Source organism: Oncorhynchus clarkii, chromosome 10, assembly GCF_045791955.1.
Source record: "Oncorhynchus clarkii lewisi isolate Uvic-CL-2024 chromosome 10, UVic_Ocla_1.0, whole genome shotgun sequence".
Lineage (NCBI taxonomy): Eukaryota > Metazoa > Chordata > Actinopteri > Salmoniformes > Salmonidae > Oncorhynchus > Oncorhynchus clarkii.
Genome location: NC_092156.1, coordinates 32996300 through 33010310, shown reverse-complemented (window position 1 = coordinate 33010310; position 14011 = coordinate 32996300). Strand labels below are relative to the sequence as shown.

At 44.0% G+C, this 14011-nt stretch overlaps 1 protein-coding gene across 1 annotated transcript; it reads right to left on the bottom strand.

The window, feature by feature from the left end:
- Positions 1-9047: 9047 nt before the first annotated feature.
- LOC139419504 (collagenase 3-like) lies at positions 9048-13731 on the bottom strand. Its single transcript, XM_071169463.1, has 10 exons — positions 13597-13731; positions 12991-13235; positions 12582-12730; positions 11140-11268; positions 10839-11000; positions 10530-10665; positions 10237-10370; positions 9786-9945; positions 9579-9682; positions 9048-9442 (listed from the first exon to the last, which is right to left on the bottom strand). Exons 1-10 carry the CDS (start codon positions 13696-13698, stop codon positions 9342-9344), a joined length of 1422 nt encoding a protein of 473 aa, XP_071025564.1. The 5' UTR covers positions 13699-13731; the 3' UTR covers positions 9048-9341.
- Between the last annotated feature and the right edge of the window lie 280 nt (positions 13732-14011).

Below are 14011 nucleotides of genomic sequence, written 5' to 3'. Positions count from 1 at the left end.
GCTGTTCAGATAGCCAATGCTTAAAGTTAGTGAGGGAGATATGTCTCCAACTTCAGCGATTTTTGCAATTCGTTCCAGTCAATGGCAGCAGAGAACTGTACGGAAAGGCGACCAAAGGAGGTGTTGGCTAAGGGGGGTGACCAGTGAGATATAACTGCTGGAGCGCATGCTATGGGTGGGTGTTGTTATCATGACCAGTGAGCTGAGATAAGGCGGAGCTTTACCTAGCAAATACTTATAGATGACCTGGAGCCAGTGGGTCTGGCGACGAATATGTAGCGAGGGCCAGCTGACGAGAGCATACAAGTCGCAGTGGTGGGTGGTATATGGGGCTTTGGTGACAAAACGGATGGCACTGTGATAGACTGCATCCAGTTTGCTGAGTAAAGTGTTGGAGGCTATTTTGTAAATAACATCGCCGAAGTCAAGGATCAGTTTTATGAGGGTATGTTTGGCGGCATGAGTGAAGAAGGCTTTGTTGCAAAATAGGAAGCTTTAATTTTGGATTGGAGATGTTTAATATGAGTCTGGAAGGAGAGTTTACAGTCTAGCCAGACACCTAGGTATTTGTAGTTGTCCACATAGTCAGAACCGTCCAGAGTAGTGATGCTAGTCGGGCGGGCGGGTGCGGGCAGCGATCAGTTGAAAAGCATGCATTTAGTTTTACTAGCGTTTAAGATCAGTTGTAGGCCACGGAAGGAGAGTTGTATGGCATTGAAGCTCGGTTGGAGGTTTGTTAACACAGTGTCCAAAGACGGGCCAGATGTATACGGAATGGTGGAACAGGGAATCATCCGCAGCAAGAGCGACATCATTGACATATACAGAGAAAAGAGTTGGCCCCAGAATTGAATTGAACCCTGTGGTACCCCCATAGAGACTGCCAGAGGTTGGGACAACAGGCTCTCCGATTTGACACACTGAACTCGATCTGAGAAGTAGTTGGTGAACCAGGCGAGGCAATCATTTGAGAAACCAAGGCTAATGAGTCTACCGATAAGAATGTGGTGATTGACAGAGTCAAAAGCCTTGGCCAGGTCGATGAAGACGGCTGCACAGTACTGTCTTTTATCGATGGCGGTTATGATATCGTTTAATACCTTGAGCGTGGCTGAGGTGCACCCGTGACCAGCTCGGAAACTGGATTGCACAGCGGAGAAGGTATGGTGGGATTCAAAATGGTCAGTGATCTGTTTACTAACTTGGCTTTCAAAGACTTTAGAAAGACAGGGCAACCCAGATAAATGGCAGATATCCTGTCAAAATCCAATCAAATTTTATTGGTCACATACACGTGTTTAGCAGATGTTATTGCGGGTGTAGTGAAATATCTAACAAGTAATATCTAACATTTTCACAACAATACACACAATACACACAGATCTAAAGTAAAGGAATGGAATTAAGAATATATAAATACTTGGACAAGCAATGTCAGAGCGGCATAGACTAAGATACTGTAGAACAGAATAGAATACAGTATATACATATGAGATGAGTTATGCAAAATATGTAAACATTATTAAAGTGACTAGTGTTCCAATGTTAAAGTGGAAAGTGGTTCAAGTCTATGTATATAGGGCAGCAGCCTCTAATGTGCTAGTGATGGCTGGTTAACAGTCTGATGACCTTGAGATAGAAGCTGTTTTTTAGTCTCTCGGTCCCAGCTTTGATGTACCTGTACTGACCTCGCCTTATGGATGATAGCTGGGTGAACAGGCAGTGGCTCGGGTGGTTGTTGTCCTTGATGATCTTTTTGGCCTTCCTGTGACATCGGGTGCTGTAGGTGTCCTGGAGGGCAGGTAGTTTGCCCCTGGTGATGTGTTGGGCAGACTGCACCGCCCTCTGGAGAGCTCTGCGGTTGTGGGCGTATCGCCCCAAAGAAGAGTCTGTGCGTCTTGCCAAGATATGCCTGTCACCACTCACCTCAGCCCACACTGCCCCACGAAGCCATCATGAACCTGAGGAAGATGAGCTGCGAGGCCCTCTCTCATCTAAGAGGCTACCAGCCAGGACTTACACTGCATCCCGAGGTCATCTTGCTATTTACCAGACCCCCCTCCACACACACTAGTGTTACCCACCCCTTCACACACACTAGTGTTACCCACCCCTTCACACACACTAGTGTTACCCACCCCTTCACACACACTAGTGTTACCCCTCCACACACACTAGTGTCATTCCCCTCCAATCCCACTAGTGTCATCCCCCCTCCAATCACACTAGTTTCACACCCCCTCCACACACACTAGTGTTACACCCCCCACACACTCTAGTGTTACACCCGTCCACAGACACTAGTGTTACCCCAGCCCCCACACATACTAGTGTTATCCCCTCCCCAAACACACTAGTGTTAACCCCCCTTGACACACACGTGTTACCCCCCCCCCCTCCACACACTAGTATTACCCCCCATCCAAACACACTAGTATTACCGCCCTTCCACACACACTTGTGTTACTGCCGTACCATGCGGTGATACAGCCCAACAGGATGCTCTCAATTGTGCATCTGTAAAAACATGTGAGGGTCTTAGAGGCCAATACAAATTTCTTCAGCCTCCTGAGGTTGACCACACTGTCTGTGTGAGTGGACCATTTCAGTCTGTGATGTGTACACCGAGGAACTTAAAACTTAAAACTTCCACCTTCTCCACTGCTGTCCTTCCGATTTGGATAGAGGGGTGCTCTCTCTGCTGTTTCCTGAAGTCCACGATCATCTCCTTTGTTTTGTTGACATTGAGTGAGATGTTATTTTCCTGACACTACACTCCGAGAGCCCTCACCTCCTCCCTGTAGGCTGTCTCGTCATTGTTGGTAGTCAAGCCTACTACTGTTGTGTCGTCTGCAAACTTGATGATTGAGTTGGAGGCGTGCATGGCCATGCAGTCATGGGTGAACAGGGAGTACAGGAGGTGGCTGAACACACACCATTGTGGGGCCCCAGTGTTGAGGATCAGCAAAGTGGAGATGTTTCTTATCTTCACCATCTGGGGGCTTCCCATCAGGAAGTCCAGGACCCAGTTGCACAGGGCAGGGTTGAGACCCAGTACCAGGGGTTGAGGCAGTGTGCTACGGGGCGATAGTCATTTAGTTGAGTTTCCTTTGCTTTCCTGGGTACAGGCATAATGGTGGCAATCTTGAAGCATGTGGGGACAGCAGACTGGGATAGGGAGAGATTAAATATGTCCGTAAACACTCCAGCTAGCTGGTCTGCACATGCTCTGAGGACGCGGCTCGGGATGTCATCTGGGCTGGCAGCCTTGCGAGGGTTAACACGCTTAAATGATTTACTCATGTCGGCCACAGAGAAGTAGAGCCCACAGTACTTGATAGCGGGCCGCATCGGTGGCACTGTGTTATCCTCAAGGCGGGTGAAGGTGTTTAGCTTGTCCGGAAGCAAAACATCGGTTTCCACAACGTGGCCGGTTTTCTCTTTGTAGTCCATGATTGTCTGTAGACCCTGCCACTTATGTCTTGTGTTTGAGCTGTTGAATTGTGACTCCACTTTGTTTCTATACTGACGTTTTATTACCTTACGGAAGGAATAACTACACTGTTTGTATTTGGCCATATTCCCAGTCACCTTGCCATGTTAAATGCTTGGTTCGCACTTTCAGTTTTGCGCGAATGCTGCCATCTATACACAGTTTCTGGTTAGAGTAGGTTTTAATAGTCACATTGGGTACGACATCCCCTATACACTTCCTGATATACTCCGTATCACCGTATCACCGTATCAGTGTATTCATCAATGTTATTCTCGGAGGCTACCCAGAACATATCCCAGTCTGTATGATCAAAACAACCTTGAAGCTTGGATTCCGATTGGTCAGACCAGAATTGAATAGTCCTTAGCACGGGTACTTCCTGTTTGAGTTTCTGCCTATAGGCAGGGAAGAGCAAAATGTAGTTGTAATCATATTTTCTGAAGGGAGGCCGGGGGAAGGACTTGTAGGCATCCCGGGATTTGGAGTAGCAGTGGTCGAGTGTTTCTGTGAAACAGAGTATGTTTCTGTGAAACAGAGTATGTTACAATCCCTGATATCTCTCTGGAAGGAAATCCTCGCCCTGAGCTCATCAACTTTATTATCCAGAGACTGAACATTAGCGAATAATATACTCGTAAGCAGTGGGTGGTGTGCGTGCCTCCTGAGTCGGACAAGAAGTCCCCTCCGAATACCTCTTCTCCACCGACGGTGTTTAGGATCAGCCTCTGGGATCAGTTCAATTGCCCTAGGGGAAACAAACGTAGGATCCGATTCGGGAAAGTCATATTCCTCGTCGTAATGCTGGTAATGCTGGTGAGTTACCGTCGCTCTGATATCCAAAAGTTCTTCCCGGCTGTGTGTAATAACACAAACATTTTTCTGGGCTAATAATGTAAGAAATAACACATAAGACAACAAAATACTGCAAAGTTGCATAGGGGCTTGAAGCACGGCTGCCCTATCTATCGGCACCATTTTTTTATGCCCCCTGTCAGTGAATGTTCCCGCCATTGCAGGCCACTGAGCTTGTGTAGGAATGTACTTTGGAGTGGACTGTGATTGAAGAAGTGCGGTGAGTTTTGTTAGTTGACGTGTTTTAATTTTGTATTTTGTATAATGATGTTTTCCCCCTTTTGGTTTTTTAGTTTCTTATTCAATAACCCATCACGCTGGTGGCAGTATTGCACCATTAACATTGGATGCCAACCGCCGTTAAAGCCTATCGAAGAAGAAGAGGAACGTTTTCTTATCACTAAATATGGTAATGAGAGGAAGTCCAGTCACGTTTAGTGGGAGAGGATGGAACTAGGTGAAACTGGGCCAATGTTCTGCTAATTTTCTTATCGATGAAACATCTGATCTCAATACATTTTTCTCTTCCCTAAACTGGAATCTTTTATGGACACAGTGCACTAAGATTTATAGACTTGACGCTTTGCCAAATTTGTACAAAATTGTGATGTTTAGGAGGATTCCAAGGTCTAATTGAGTTTCCCTAACGGAAATATCAAATACATGCTACAACACGCTAATAGGATCTCGCTAGCTCGTGCTTGCCTTTGCCTACCTCCTTGCTTGTTCTGCCCTCTATGCTTAATTTGCTCCCACTGTAAACAACGCAGATGAAATACACTACATCATCAAAAGTATGTGGACACCTGCTCATCAAATATCTCATTCTAAAATCATGGGCATTATTAATATGGAGTTGGTCCCCCCTTTGCTGCTAAAACTGCCTCCAATCTTCTGGGAAGGCTTTCCACTAGATGTTGGAACATTCGCGTTCCAATTCATCTCAAATGTGTTCTGTGGGGTTGAGGTCAGTGCTCTCTGCAGGCCAGTCAACTTCTTCCACACCGATCTCGAGAAACCATTTCTGTATGGACCTCGCTTTGTGCACGGGGGCATTGTCATGCTGAAATAGGAAAGGGCCTTCCCCAAACTGTTGCCACAAAGTTGGAAGCATAGAATTGTCTACAATGACATTGTATTCCGTAGCGTTTTCCCTTCAAGGTGCCTAGCCTGAACCATGAAAACAGCCCCCAGACCAGTATTCCTCATCCACTAAACTTTACAGTTGGCACTATGGATTGGGGCAGGTAGCGTTTTCCTGGCATCCGCCAAGCAGAGGTTTGTCCACTGTTCCAGAGTCCAATGGCAGCGAGCTTTACCCCTCTCCAGCTGACGCTTGGAATTGCGCATGGTGATCTTAGACTTGTATGCAGCTGCTCGGCCATGGAAACCCATTTCATGAAGCTCAGAAAGAACAGTTAATGTGCTGACGTTGCCTCCAGAGGCAGTTTGGAACTCAGTAGTGTTGCGCTTCAGCACTCGGCGGTCCTGTTGTGCGAGCTTGTGTGGCCTTCCACTTCCCCACTCAGACGTTGTTGCTCCTAGACATTAACAACTTCCTAGAGCTGGCTGTCCGGCCAAACTGTGCAATTGGGGGAAAATAGCCTTGGTCAGGGAGGTAACCAAGAACCCGATGGTCACTCTGACTCTGAGCTCCAGAGTTCCTCTGTGGAGATGGGAGAACCTTCCAGAAAGACAACCATCTCTGCAGCACTCCACCAATCAGGCATTTATGGTAGAGTGGCCAGACGGAAGCCCCTCCTCAGTAAAAGGCACATGTCAGCCTGCTTGGACTTTGCCAAAAGGCATCTAAAGGACTCTCAGACCATGAGAAACAAGATTCTCTGGTCTAATGAAACCAGGATTGAACTATTTTGCCTGAATACCAAGCATCACGTCTGGAGAAAACCTGCCACCATCCCTACGGTGAAGCATGGTGGTGTTAGGGACTAAGGATGCATTACCATAATTATTGCTAGCTATGTACGGACGTCCTGATGCAGAATACAGAAAGTTTGCAGACAGCTTCTAACATAAGCTACTGGATGTACACTGAAGCTGACAACTTAAAACATAGGAAAAGGATTGAGAGGAACTCTATTATTTTGACTATTATTCACTTATTATTTAAAGTGGCTGATTAATTCAATCCAAGCAAGCATTCAGACATATACAACATTTTTATTAATATATATAATATAATATTTTCTTACGGGAGAAACTAGTTAAACTGATGTTGACCTACTGTAACGTCCATGTATGTGTTTAATTGTAGCTCAAAGAGCAGAAACAGGGGATTAGGCAATTGTAAAAACTTAATTGGCAAGAGGGGAGGATCTTGACTCCTAGCTTGCACCTGTCACGAGAGGAGACTAGCCTCTTTGTGTATCGTTAGCATGGCTCATACTGATGTGACAACTGATTACCTGTTTTGATGTATCTTAACATATCATTTTCTCCTGTGTCACTGGACTATACTGGGGGTTAGATCAAGCAAACCAGAATATTTGCCAAATGTGTGTCATTTTCTCATGTAGCCTGGGGACTGTCATGCTAGCTCATGGTTTCTTTCCATTGCTCAAATCAAGTCAAATGTTATTTGTCACATGTACATGTGTAGACCTTACTGTGAAATGCTTACTTACAAACCCTTAACCAACAATGCAGTTTTAAGAAAAATTGTTAAAAAAATATTTGCTAAATAAACTAAAGCAAAACATTTTTTTTTATACAACAACATAACAATAACGAGGCTATATACAGGGTACCGATACTGAGTATTTGTGCGGGGGTACAGGTTAGTCGAGAAATTTGTACATATAGGTAGGGGTAAAGGGACTATGCATAGATAATAAACGGTGGGGGGGTCAATGTAAATAGTCCGGGTGGCCATGTGATTGGGGGTAGAAGCTGTTGAGAAGCCTTTTGGACCTAGACTTAGCTCTTCGGTACCGCTTACCATGGGGTAGCAGAGAGAACAGTCTATGGCTTGGGTGACTGGAGTCTTTGACAATTTTTTGGGCCTTTCTCTGACACCGCCTAGTATATATGTAGGTCCTGGATGGCAGGAAGCTTGGGCCCAGTGATGTACTGGGCTTTACGCAGTCCCCTCTGTAGCTCCTTACGGTCAGATACCAAGCAGTTGCCATACCAGGCGGTGATGCAACCGGTCTGGATGCTCTCGATGGTGCAGCTGTGGAACTTTTTGAGGATCTGGGGACCCATGCCAAATCTTTTCAGTCTCCTGAGGGGGAAAAGGCATTGTCGTGCCCTCTTCACGACTTTCTTTGTGTGTTTGGACCATAATACTCATTGGCCTTTGTATTTCATTACAAGAAGATCATTGCTTGATATGGCAGAGCGGTTCTTCGAAATGTTCTCATCTATATTTTACCGTGAAAATAACAAAATAACTAGCAGTCTAGGCAGACCAGATCAAAGTCACACACCAAATTATTTCCCTAAATAATTAGTTTAGTTATACCTTGTGGTATACTAAATCAGTGTGGCATGTAGAAGATTGAGTTCCTTCATTGTTATTCTCCATCTCTGTTATTATATCCATTCCATTTCATGTACCATTGGGGGTCCTACTAATCACTAAACAACCAGAAACGGGTACCCAAAATAACCCCGAAGTACCCCAAACAGGTACCAAAAAGAACCCAAAAGTACCCCAACCAACAAGAAGCATCAAACTGCAGATTATGTACCCTGAGGCCACCAGGTCTGCAAACCTCAAAGAGCATGCGCTTGCGTCTCAGATTATATTTTTGCGTCTGAGTTGGTATTTGTGCAGTGCTCTAATGCCCTGGACCAGAGCTATAATATGTTACTAGCTCTGGTCCAGGGCATAGCTAGTAGCTTGCTAGTACTGGTCCACACTAGCTCTGGTCTAGGGCATAGCTAGTAGCGCTGGTCCGCACTAGCTCTGGTCCAGGGCGTAGCTAGTAAATAACTAGCTCTGGTCCACATGAACTCTGGTCCACATTAACTCTAGTCTAGCTCTGGTTCGCACTAACTTGCTCTGGTCCAATGTATAGCTAGTAGCTAGTAGCTCTGATCCACATTAACTCTGGTTTAGCTCTGGTCCACACTAGCTAGTAGCGGACCAGCACTACTAGCTATGCCCTGGACCAGAGCGAGTGGGGACCATAGCAAGCTACTAGCTATGCCTTGGACCAGAGCTAGTGACATATTATAGCTGTGGTCCAGGGCCTTAGAGAACACATACCAACTGAGACGCAAAAATACGCCAGAAAATGCACTTTGAGGTTTCGTTCATAACAGGTGGCCTCGGCATGCATACTCTGCAGCTGGATGCTTCTCATTATTTGGGGGCAGGGTACCTTTGGGTTCTTTTGGTTACCTGTTTTTGTGGTTATTTGAGGTTGTTTGTGGTTGATTGTGGTACCTGTTTGTGGTTGTTTGGGTTTGGGTTGTTTGCGTTATCTGTTTGTGGTAGCTTGTGGATGTTTTGGGTTGTTTGTTGTATCTGTTTGTGGTTGTTGCGGGTTGTTTGGGACACCTGTTCTGTAGTTGTTTGCAGTTGTTTTGGGTGATTAGTAGGACCCTCTGTGGGTTGTATATTTGTTTAAGTGAATTGTTTGTTAATGTCATTTGAAGCAATGGATCAAATACGCATCTTTTCTCCATAATGTTTCCACCATAAGTACACCATAGTAAAAGGCAAAAAAAATCTCAATAACTTGGAATTTATTTGAATATGCAAAGTGTAAAAACTTGTTTGGCCTTCATTCAATACATTCATGTTTTCAGATTATTTAGGTTACAATTTAATCAAGAAACATATAAAATAATTGAGATGCATGAATAGATATTTAAATAGACATGTGACAAAAATATTTATTAGAAAACAAATCTTTAAAATCTCAAAGTTACAACAACTATATTATATATTATAAAAAAATATTTGGCTGCATTCATTGTTGTTCATGGCTGCTACTTTAAACGGCTCATGAGTGTCGATGTTCTAACAGGGCAGGAAGTAGTTGTTTCTTAGCACGCGTAACTGTCTCCTGGTCCTCATGCTGTACTCAAACATATAGGAGCCACTATAGAGGTAGGTAAAGCCTGTAAAACCATATAGGGTAGAGAGGTTAGAGACATCCTACTGGGCACATACTGGTTGAATCAACATTTTTTCCACGTCATTGTTCATTTCCATATGCTTGGCTTGTAATGTGTTTAGATGCTGTATCACACTCACCTCGGACTTGGAAGGCTGCAGTCACTTTGCTTGTCATGCCTGGGAACCCTTCATCCACACGCTTGGGGAAACCTTTGTCCATCCTTTTCATTGCCTCGTCGTAACTACGGTAACAGAAATATTAGTGACATCTAATGGCAATACACAGTACATAGAACAATGAATAAAAATGCAATAACTTGTAATGATTAAACAGACTCCACTAACCTGTAGTAGTTGTCATCAACGAAGAACAAGGTCTTGCGAGAATCTTCATCGTACAGGGCGGCGTCAACTTTATTCACGGTACTGGGCAGGCCCAAGCTCTTCAGGTTTCTGGGATAACCGGGGACGATGTCATAGCCGTAGAGAGCCCAGACCTGACTATCTGCAGGGACAGAGAATGTATTGCTGAGACATATTCACACAGTATTCATTACAGCCATAGTGCCAGCTTATAGAGACTTGCAGCTGTAATTGCTGCAAAAGGTGGCTCTACAAAGTATTGACTTTGGGGTGGTGAATAGTAATGCAACAAAATAGGAAAAATTCCCAGGGGGGTGAATATTTTCGCAAGCCACTGTAGTGTATGAGGCTAGCTCTGATATGTCTCTAGACAAGTTATGGAGACTACAGCCATACCAGGGCTAATTTGAGGCATTTGGTGACTCTGCCATACCTTTGAAGAGGAACACTCTGTCAGATAGCTGGCTCTCGTAAGCAGCATTGATGTTGTCGGGGAGTTCGGGCCAGTAGTTCTTGATGAGGCTCTGTTGTGGTTTGCTGCTCTGAGAGTAGCTACGCCAGAAGAACCTGAGGATGGAGGGAAGACATCAGGACGTTGAAGCTCTTGATTACAGATGAACAGGCAACCTGTTTTCCTGGGAAACCGTGTCATTCATTGACCTTTTTTGAGCTGTAGGTTACCATAAGTCACTGAACATTTGATCTAGGCTACATGATTTGCTGTACCTGCCCTTGAAGAACATCTTCTCCCCACGTAGAGTGGTGACAGCATCCAAAACTAGGGTGGGGTCACAGGCATTAGGGGTGGAAGGGGGTGTAGGATCTGGCTTGTCTGGTTTGGGGTTCACATCTGTGTTTGGACCTGGAGGACACAGATACTCATTAATTCAAGTTCCAGTATAAAATGACTTGGAGATCAATAAATGATTTGGCCTGAGCCTTTTTGTTGATCAGTCAAAAGCAAACAAAGTGGAATTTAGCAATATAAAGCTGAAACAAACTGGGCAGAAAGAGAAAAGATAATTGAATACTGACCATAGATGTGCTGGATACCGTTGACGTCATCGCGGGGCAGAGAGAAGGTGCTGGGGTCTGTGTAGCTGTACACTGGGTACATCAGTGCTCCAGGGTCGGTGGAGTGGCTGAGACCGAGGGAATGGCCAAACTCATGGGCAGCCACCAAGAACAGGTTGTACCCTTTATGATGACAATACATAATTACAGATATTTTACTCTTTTGTGGCAATTATCATGACATGTCACTCAGGACTGTCCTACAATTGAAACAGCGTAAATGAAGTCATGTTCCACATATTGTTGTGATAGAGGGTCTCACCTCTGGTTGAGCTGAAGCTGAAGGACTCGTCATCGTCAAAATGAGCATCTCCTCCAATGTCAGCACCGGGGGAGAAGGCATGGGCCAGGGTGCCATCAGGGCCATCGAAGGGGTAAGAATCACCATGATCTACACAGACAGGAGAAATCATCATTTGAGCCATCAGAGATAAGGACAAGTGCATACTGTATAAACATTTATATTCAAATGATTTATATAGAATGTTAGTTTCTTAAAACCGATACACTTGGTAAAAACCTCAGAGGGTGAAATAAGGCAGAGTGGCTCTAATAACACCCCTTCAACTCATCAAACTGTACATACTGATTACAGTGAGGGACAAGCAGTGACATGATATTGATGCTACTGTGGATGTATGTGTTTAAGATTACGAGTGGTGATGATGGTCATGTAAGTGGTATTTGGGTGTCTCTCCATTCTGTCAGCACATCAAACTATGTAAAAGAGATTAAAGTGCAGCAGAATGTCACCGAGACCATTGTGGATGTCTGTGTTTGTGAGTGATGGTGATGTTGGTTATGTAAGTGGCATGTAGCGGAGGGTGCCCCTGAATAGGTCTATACCTGTACTACACTCTGACAGGAGGAATGTAAACAGTGGATCCTCTACAGGTATCTCCCTGCATCCCTCCATTTCTAACTCTGCTATACAAAAACATCCTGAGAGCCTTTGAAGTGACCGTCTGTCTTTCAAAACAAAGCACTGTACAGTACATACAGTACTTTATGTTCCCTTTTTAAATGGATACATTCTTTGTGAACATCTACAGTATGACATTTTGGTACATCAGCTTATTAGCTAATTATAGTACACTGTAAAGGGGTTGCTGTGAATATGACAGTAACTTACAAGCAGCAAGTGGTTAGTAAGTTACAGTATTTCATATTGCAATACACCACCTGTAATCTAAATACAGTATCAAAGCATGTACTGTGTAATTACGCACAGTACAATACTGCAATGGATGAATGAATGATATTCAATTAGGGGAGGTAAGGTTTGTATTTTGCTGTAATTACATGGGGTTGGTGCCAGCAGGTTGGCTGCCAGGTAATTTGAGGTTGACAATTAAAGGTTTAAGACTTGCTGCCACTCCAATCTGTCCCCTATACATTGTAAATTGATGGGGCACTATTGCCACATACCAGTTAAATTGGTACAGCATTCTCACTAATGGGTGCAACAAATATAGCCTCTTACAAGGCACACCTCAAAATATGTTAATCAGCCAGACAAAAGGCTTTCGACACTCCAAAAATACGGTCTGGTACTGTATTCTGTGCAATGTAATTACAGTACCACTCGAAATATAGCATTTTCTTCCCCACCCACACAATGTTCCACAATGCATCATAATGTACAATAAACGTTTCACAGTATTTTTCTGTTTCATTGTGTTAGGTAGGATAAAAGTTTCTTACTTCTGGTGCCGAATGAGATCATGATGTCAGCGATGCCACTGTAGATGCGGGTAAACCTCAGGGGGGAGACCTTGGCCCACACCTGCAGTGCTCTCTCTATGGAGTTGTCCACCTCAGCCACAGTCATGTCAGGGGTGTAGTTCTCAATCCTGAAGAACACAATACACCAACAGTCAACATTAGAAAAACATTCCTCAAAGGGCTATCATCACTGTCTCTGTACATAACTTGATGTTTTCAAATACAAAAACATTATTATCCACACTAAGTGGATACTTGCCTTGTTTTTCTCAAAGTTTAAAGACCACCTGATTAATAAACGCACATAACTAAATGTTAACATGACAAGCCTTATTTTCTCTTAGCATAAATTCACCATGGTCAAATGAGTCTTTCTCACTCCTCTCACCTGTAGGTAACCTGATTGGTCTGCCACTTGCGATTGTCGAAGGTGGTGAAGCGGCTGAGTTGGACATCAGGTACCCCACAGCGTGGCTTCTTCATCATTGTCACAGTCTCAGCGTCCAAGGTTCCTGTCACCTTGAGGCCAAAGAAAGTTTGCATCTCGCTGACCTTCCTGCTCCGCTGGCTGGGCCCCCGTTTGAACGCAGGACCCGTCTCCTCTGTCAGGTTAAAAAACCTCTTCAGGTACGTCTACAGAAAACACAGCAAGCATGATGTTAATATGATAGTACATTATGGTGACCTTTACTACAGTCATGAATATAATATCCTATGGTAGGTGTACAAGGCTCACACAACAAGTGTTAAAATAAACAATGACTTTACTGTGTTATGAGTATAGTATCTAACTAAGCAAGTATTTCAATAGTTCTTGCACATCAATAGTTCAACACAACTAAGTCCAATGTATTTTTATTATCAACATTCTCTTTTACAATAACAAACTGACCAAGCCATATGAAGTTACATGTACACATCTGTTCCATCACAATCATTTCAGTTGTAAAACCCATATAGGCCCTTCTAGCAAAAGATGTGACAAGAAGCATACCTCTGCAAGGGCTTCATCTTCTTCACTAGGTGGCGAGATTGGCAAAGAGTGAACCACTATTGCCAGGTTGATTAGTAGTAAGCACAGATTGAAAGTCTTCATGATGCTTCTTCCTCAAGAGTGTCTTCTTTGTGTGGTTTGTGGCCAGGAGACGTCTTATATACGCTCAAAGCCCGGAGAGTTGAGCAATGTCAGTGAGTCATCACTGGTAAAACCCTCATCAAACAAGAGGAAGGAAATCAAGGTGATGACAGACACCAAATACATTATGACAGACAAAAACACTGCCTTAATCGTAATTACTTTTCACAATGTACTGTAATGTACTATAAATTGGAAGAAAAAAATACCCACAAAACTGTATTCAGACACAGAAATAAAGCTCCACAAGCTTAAAATAAATGTGTTATCAATA